This window comes from Triticum urartu, chromosome 5A (assembly GCF_056163025.1).
Source record: "Triticum urartu cultivar PI428250 chromosome 5A, HENAU_Tu73, whole genome shotgun sequence".
NCBI classification, from domain to species: Eukaryota; Viridiplantae; Streptophyta; class Magnoliopsida; order Poales; family Poaceae; genus Triticum; species Triticum urartu.
The window spans coordinates 377,079,893-377,088,167 of record NC_141877.1 but is presented as its reverse complement, the minus strand read 5'-3'; the positions used below and the strand labels follow the sequence as shown (position 1 = coordinate 377,088,167).

General features: G+C 45.4%; 1 protein-coding gene across 1 annotated transcript; it reads left to right on the top strand.

The window, feature by feature from the left end:
• The first annotated feature begins 201 nt into the window (after positions 1–201).
• On the top strand, positions 202–639 carry LOC147971452 (uncharacterized). The gene has a single exon (XM_087523977.1). It carries the CDS (start codon positions 202–204, stop codon positions 637–639), a length of 438 nt encoding a protein of 145 aa, XP_087380103.1.
• The last annotated feature ends 7,636 nt before the right edge of the window (positions 640–8,275 follow it).

The window sequence follows — 8,275 nt, the reverse complement described above, 5'->3', positions numbered from 1 at the left end:
GCCGAGCTGGCGGCTCATCAGCATGCGCCGGTTTACCCGACAGCTTCAATTGAGGTAGGTGTAACTTCTAAGGCTTTCGGTGTGCCGTGTCTAACATCGGCTCTACGAAACGAGCGTTTGCCTAAGGACTTCAAGGGCCCTCGTAAGGTGCCTAATTACATAGCAGATCAACCCCCTGAGGCGTGGGTGGAGAGTTATGAGATGGCCATGGAGATGCTGGATGTTAGTGAGGCTGCATACGCTAAGTACTTCACCATGATGTTAGAGGGGATGGCTCATACCTGGTTGAAGGGGTTGCCGACTAATTCCATCGGGTCATGGGCAGAGCTGAAGGCCCGGTTCATCCAGAATTTCAAGGATACATGTAAACGACCTATGTCAATCGTGGATTTGGTTTCTTGTGTTCAGGCTGAGGGCGAGTCAACAACCAGCTGGGTGCGCCGGGTCTCGACCATCATACATTCTTCAGATAATATCAATGTCGGTTCAGCGGTTCTGATGTTGGAGAAAAATTTCCGGTTCATTCCACTCAAGCAGAAGCTTGGGCGGCTCAAGCGTCATTGCAACGACATGGGGGGGCTAATGGCGGCTCTTGTAAAGTATGCCGACTCTGATGGTACCAAGGACCCCGATTCTTAGGATGAAAGATCAAGAAAGGGAAAGAAGAGTAACAGCATGAAGGGATAGCGGTATAACCCTACCAATCAGGGCGGCAACGGTAAGCGCAAGGCTGATGATTTTGTGGCTAACACTAGTGTGCGCAATTATAACAGCGTCATAAGGGACCGCCGGCTCAAGGGGCAAGATTTGACCTTAACACAGTATTAAATCAGCCATGTCCAAAACACGGAATGAATCAGAAGCCAGCTACTCATTCGTGGAAAGATTGTAGCATAATGAGAAGTTTTAGGGAGTCAATCCAACACAATCGTGGCCCGAACAGTGGGTCAGGATCCGGCTCTCATGGCTCGGGTCATGGTGGAGGCGCCTCAAATTCCGGGTTTCGCGGCCAAGGCAATCAAAGTGGTTACAATCAACGAGATAATCAGGGGAATCAACAGCAACATCAGTCTGGTTATCAGAGCAATCCAAAGCAGTTGAGTAGTGGGCAGTACCACGTTTTCAACACTAGTTTGTGTAAACGGGATCAGAAGCTTCACAAGAGAGATGTGAATGCTGTTGAGCCGGCGGTGCCTCGCTATTTATGATGGTCAGAGCAGCCTATTGTGTGGAGTCGTGAGGATCATCCGCCCCGGGTTGATAATCCGGGTCACCTCGCTCTGGTGGTAGCGCCTCAGGTTGGGGGCTATAAATTTACTAAGGTACTCATGGATGGAGGTAGCAGCATTAACATACTTTATTATGAGACCTTCCGTCGCATGGGACTGGCTGATAAAAACCTTAAGCCGTCAAACACTATTTTCCATGGTGTGGTACCGGGTAAGTCGGCCTACCCAGTGGGTAAGATATCTTTAGAGGTTGCTTTTGGGGATTAGTATGATTCTAGGTCTGAGACTTTAACCTTCGAAGTGGTCAAGATCAAGAGCCCTTATCATGCTCTGTTTGGGCGGCTGGCTTATGCTAAGTTCATGGCAAGGCCTTGTTATGTTTACTTACAGCTTAAAATGCCGGGTCATAAGGGCACCATCACAGTGCATGGGAGTCGCAAGGTGGCCTTCGAGTGTGAGGAAGGTGATGCGGCTTATGCTGAATCAGTTTGTGTAGCAGAGGAGCTGAAATTTTACAAGGATAATGTTGACCCGGCAAATATGACATCCTTGAAAAAACCAACCACAGGGCATGATCATTCCTTAAATATTAAATCGGCAGATGATACTAAATTGGTTGACTTTGTCCCTGGCGACTCATCTAAATAGTTCAGCATCAGCACTAATCTGGAGCCGAAATAGGAAAGCACGCTCATCGAGTTCATCCGTGAGAACCGGGACATCTTTGCATGGAAACCTTCAGACGTGCCGGGTGTACCGAGGGAACTTGCTGAGCACACTCTTAATATTGATCCGAAGTTTAAGCCGGTCCAACAATTTCTTCGCTGATTTAACGAAGAGAGGCGGAAGGCCATTGGTGAGGAGGTGGCCTGGCTCTTAGCGGCCGGATTTATCATTGAAGTTTTCCATCCTGAGTGGTTGGCTAACCCAGTGCTAGTGCTTAAGAAGAACGTCACTTGGCGAATGTGTGTGGATTACACGGACTTAAACAAAGCTTGTCCGGCTGATCCATTTGCCCTCCCTCATATTGATCAAATCATTGATGCTACGGCGGGTTGTGAGCGTTTGAGTTTTTTGGATGCTTATTCAGGTTATCATCAGATCAAGATGTCAGTTAAGGACCAGGATAAAACAGCTTTCATTACTCCGTTTGGAGCCTTCTGCTATGTGTCTATGCCTTTTGGGCTCAAGAGTGCCCAGGCGACTTATCAGCGGTGTGTATAGAATTGCCTTCATAATCAGATCGGGCGTAATGTTCATGCCTATGTGGATGACATTGTGGTAAAATCCAGGAAGGAGACCCTGATTGATGATTTGAAGGAGATGTTTGATAATCTCCGGGTCTACAAGATGATGCTTAAGCCGGCCAAATGTGTCTTTGGTGTACCAGCAGGCAAGCTCTTAGGATTTCTGGTTTCTAATAGAGGCATTGAAGCTAACACGGAGAAGATCAAAGCCATCACTTCATTGGCTAAACCGGCGTGTGTCAATGATGTTCAACGTCTGGCAGGTCGTATTGCAGCTCTAAGCTGGTTCGTAAGCCGGTTAGGTGAGAAAGCTATTCCTCTTTATTAGATGATGAAGAAGACAGATCACTTTGTTTGGAGTGATGCTGCTAATCAAGCATTTGAGGATTTGAAAAAACAGTTGGCTGAGCCGCTCGTGCTTCCTGCCCCTATTGATAAAGAGCCTCTGTTGTTATATGTGGCCGCTAACAGCCGGGACGTCAGTGTAGCTATTGTGGTGGAAAGGAAAGAGGCAGGTAAGGAGTACCCAGTTCAACGGCCGGTTTACTACATAAGTGAGGTACTTATTGAATCCAAGCAGAGATATCCACACTGGCAGAAGCTTGTGTATGGGGTTTTCATGGCAAGAAGCTCAAACAATATTTTCAGGGTCATCCCATTACTGTGGTTAGCTCTGCTCCTTTCGGAGACATCATTCAAAACAGGGAAGCCATAGGCCGGATTGCTAAATGGGCCATTGAGCTTGGACCTCACGGTTTAAAATATGTGCCTCGTACAGCCATCAAGTCCCAAGGACTTCTGGATTTTATAAATGAGTAGGCAGAGTTGCATGCGCTTGAGAAAAAGCCGGATAACACATATTGGACTATTCACTTTGATGGATCCAGGCAGTTGGAGGGCTCGGGGCTGGAGTTGTCTTGACTTCCCCAAGAGGTGATAAATTTTCTTATGTTCTTTGGCTAATGTTCCCTTGTACAAACAATGCAGCTGAGTATGAGGCCTTGCTCCATGGTCTTCGGATGGCTAAAGAGATGAATCTGAGCCGGGTGAGGTGTTTTGGCGATTCAGATCTGGTAGCTCAGCAAGTTTCCGGTACTTGGGATTCTAAGGATCCGCTCATGGCGGCTTATCGCCGAGAGGTTGATGCTATTGCGGGTCACTTCAAGTGTTATCAAGTTGAGCATATTGATCGCAGGAAGAATGAGGCGGCTGATACTTTAAGCCGGTTAGGATCTCAGCGTAAGCCGATGCCACCAAACACGTTTCTGGATATTTTTCTTAACCCGTCTGTTAAATTGCCTATAGAGGAGGATCTTGTTTTCCCTGACCCGAGGTGCAATTGGTGGCAGCTCTTCATGCTATTCCTGATTGGACGGTCCCGTATTTAGCTTACATGATCCAGGGTGAGTTGCCGGAGGATGAGGTCTTGGCCAGACAGATAACCCGACGGTCTAAGTCAATGTCAATTATCAATGGGGAGTTGCACCATCGCAGTGTTACAGGGGCGTTTCAACGCTGCATCTCTCCTAAAGAAGGCTGTGAGATTTTACGAGAGATCCATGAAGGAGATTGTGGTCATCACGCTGGCTCTAAATCTCTTGTGGCCATGGCTTTTCGTCATGAGCTCTATTGGTTGAGGGCTCATGCTGATGTTGAGGATTTAGTAAGCAGATGTGATGGATGTCAGAAATTTTCACGACGAGCTCATGTGCCGGCTCAAGAATTGAGGATGATTCCAATTACTTGGCCGTTTGCAACTTGGGGGCTTGATATGATTGGGCCCAAAGAGGTCCAAGGATAAGAAGACCCACCTCTTGGTGGCAGTTGATAAGTTTACCAAGTGGGTTGAAGCAGAGCCGATTAGTAAATGTGATCCAGCATCGGCGGTTCAATTCATGAAGAAGGTGATCTTCCGTTTTGGCTTTCCACACATCATTATAACAGATAATGGTACTAATCTCTCTAAAGGCGCTATGGAAGAGTTTTGTCATCGGGAGCATATCCAGCTTGACGTTTCCTCCATGGCTCACCCTCAATCCAATGGTCAGGCAGAACAAGCAAATCAGGAGATTCTGCGAGGTATCAAGCCCCGGCTTATGGTTCCTTTGCGGAGAACGCCGGGTTGTTGGGTGGAGGAACTACCCTCAGTGTTATGGAGCATCAATACGACCCCCAACAGGTCTATGGTTTACACACCTTTTTTCATGGTTTATGGGGCAGAGGCGGTTCTCCCTAGTGACATCCATCACGATTCACCCCAGGTGGCGGCTTATGTTGAGGCTGACAATGAAAAGGCGCGTCAAGATGCACTTGACTTATTGGATGAGGAGCGTGATTTCGCGGCGGCTCGTTCGGCGATTTATTAGCAAGACTTACATCGTTATAACAGTCGTCGGGTCAAAACCAGAACCTTTCAAGAAGGCGATTTAGTGCTCCAGCTCATCCAAGATCAGACAGATATGCACAAGTTATCACCGCCTTGGGAAGGACCTTTTGTGGTCAGCAAGAATTTACATAATGGGTCATACTACCTTATCAACGTTCGAGACAATAAGGACTCACGCACATCAGAGGAGGAGACCTGTCGGCTGTGGAACATTGCTCATCTTCGGCCCTACTATACTTGAGCCACTGGCTCTCATGATGTATATAGTTACCTGATGTATATAATATAAGCAATATAATAAAGCCGGCATGCCTGACAATTCAGGGCCTCTGTCATTTCGCTTCCTCGAAGCTAAGTCTTTATCATCATATTCATTTAAGAGGCTCGACGCCCAAGTTTCAGGGACCAAAGAGAGTTGGATGCACAACACATCTCAAACATAGGTCCCTAACGAGAACGATTTGTAAGCATGTCACTTGGGGGCTTCCTGTTCAAACATAGGCGTATTTGACCAAAGGGAACATAGCGTTACTACCCTCTTGACCAAGTTTGTTCAAACATAGGCGTATTCAACCAAAGAGAACAAACTCTGACCGGGTCATCCTACCTGTAAACCAGCTGCTTCAACTCCATCAGGTCATCCTAATTGACTTGCCGAACTCTTAACGATCAGTCTTTACGGCATATTCGACCAAGATCTGAGCTCGATTAAGGTTCAAACGGTGTCTTGTCATGCGAGAGCACGGTTTACAGATAGTCAGGATGAATCTAGGCTTCATTAGCCACCTTCCTTGGAACTTGGATAAATCGGCTCGTGATGTATGCTGCTACTCTGACCCCGCGCACTCCTGATAAGTCTATAAAGCAAGATACGACTTTATCTGGGTTCAAATGTCGATTGGGTACTCTGAGTCAGGCTCACGGAACGCACGAACAATCCAGTGGCTCCGGCTAGTTTCATTGAAGAAGACACTTTGGCTTGGAAGCCTACAAAAGCCTCGAATTTCTTTTGATTTCTTATTTGTATTCTTTATATGATTTTTCGCTGCCTTCTGGTTTTTGCAAGTCGGGCCCAGCTGCCCTGTTTATGGCTCATATTTGAAGCATACTTTGGGTTTCTACAACCCGTCAGGAGGACAGACTCTAAGTCGCCAGAATATCATGTTTAGAGTTATAGCTCTAACACCTCTAACTGCATGAAGCTGATAAGTCGGTAGTCTAAGCATATACTACAGCCGCCAGGGTGCTTGTATTTTCTTTGCGTGTAGGATAATAATCATTCAGATCTGCATAAGTCAAAGGCTATCATACTCATAAGGGATTTTAAACCGGCAAATCAACAGTATTAAGCAAAAGGAAGAAACGTGCACGATGGCACAACAGATTCAAGTTTTTGCTACCCTATTACATGGTTTCATGAGCCCAATGAGATCAAGTGTTTTTCAAAGATCAAAGGTATCAACCGACCGACGGTTCATTCTTCTTGGCCTGGCTCTGGGTCATCCCTTGCCGGTTCTTCGTCCTCCTCCGCCGTCTAGAAGTTTGGTTTGGACCAATCAAAGCCGCGCAAGGTGTAGAATTCAGCTTCGTCATCAATAAGATTGGACGGGTCAATTTCAGGAGAGAAGGTGTGCTTACGAATTGGAGGAATCAAATCCATCACTTTATATGCAAGAGTATGCATCTTCTGGTTCTCTGCGTCGTAAGCCGGCTGATATTTGGAGAGATTGGTTTCTTCAGCAATGACTGTCGCATGAGGACGGATTGCTTTAACACAAGTGGCGAAGTCTGGTTGATCAAAAGAAGTCCCATCTTCCTTCAGACTTGGATATCCACTGGCTACGTTGGTCGGGTCTAATTCTGGTACCCATGCCTTAGCACGGCTCAAAGTTGTCACATCACCGGCTCTCGCACAAGACCGCTTTATCTCTTGAATTCTGGTGGGCAGCATTGACAATTTATTCAACACATCACTTAACAGATTGGGTCCTTGGTTTGTTGGAGAAATGGTCGCTAATGTACGCTGAGCTCCGGTATACAACAGATCGACAAGAGTATAAACGGCCTTGAGCTTCACAAGCATGTCCTGATTAAGGTTGCTCCTCCTGGGATAAATCACATATCTGTTAAATGGTGGTTTATATTATTACGACAAGTATTCACTTTGGATGAACAACAAGTCGACTCACAAAAGATAGTAGAAACCATCTGAGATACATGGTGCTTTAAGCCGGTGAGCTCAATGGTTACCTCTTCAAGAGCCGCCTCTGCTTTTTCAGCTCGCTGTATTAAGGCAGTCTTTTCTTCAGCCCAAGTCCTTTTCTCTGCCTCAAAATTGGTCTTCAGTTTTTCTGACTCAGCCACGCTAAACTAGAACTTTGACTCAGCGTTTTGAGTATCGGTTTCTTGAGTCGCCAGCTGGGTCTTTGCATCATTTGATTGAGATTCCAGTTCAGCAGTAGCAGCCTGCATAAAGTGCAGAACTTGTCAAATACATTCATGGCGAATTACAACAATATAAGTCCTAAGTCCTTTGCAAGAAACAACACTTGGCACTTGGGGGCTAATGTGTGTCAAAGCAATTTTTCAAGGAAATGACTCTTATGAATAAAGTGCTAAGCACTTTGCAAGCAACACTACTTGGCACTTGGGGGCTAATGCATATTGCTTGAAACTTATTAATGATGACCGGATATGCTGTAAACAGTCTCAGCCGACTCATGTGGGCTATGTAGTTAAGATCTACTTTCTTACACAATGATAAATAGGACCGGCTTATTCATGCTGATTAAACCGGCCCTTGGGGACTACAGATGCAAAATGAAACTGCTTCAACATTTGGTTTAATTTTAAACTGGACTTGGAGGGAGTCTATGACAGAAGCTTATGAATTCTTCTAAGTCTACAACCTATTCAATCTTATCATAACCAGTTGACTTGGGGGCTGGCAGGATGTACATAACTTATTTAAAATCCGTAAGTCATACCTCATATTTCTCGTGCATCTGTTTCACCATATCAATCTCAAGGTTGTTTTTTGGTTTGTTATTTTTTGAGCACAAGTCCGTATTAATTGATAAGACTCTGAGACATTTCATTTTGATTGTTGTGCAGACCTACAAATATGCCAACCGAGTTGAATGTGCATTCAGCAATAATAGTAGTATAGATCGACCTTAAGTGGCACGCATCGGAAAGGGCCAAGATGTTGTACTAGCTTCGCTAAAAAGGATGCTCTTCTAGAAAAAAAAGTACAACGGCCTGGCTTATGTATGTTAGTTGATATTATTGATCCATATACTCTATAAGTGTTTATATGTCTGTTAATTTTGTGCATTATTGGTTGATTGACTTGGTATTTGAATCTTGATACATCACTTGTGTACATATCTAAATGGGAGTACACATTATGC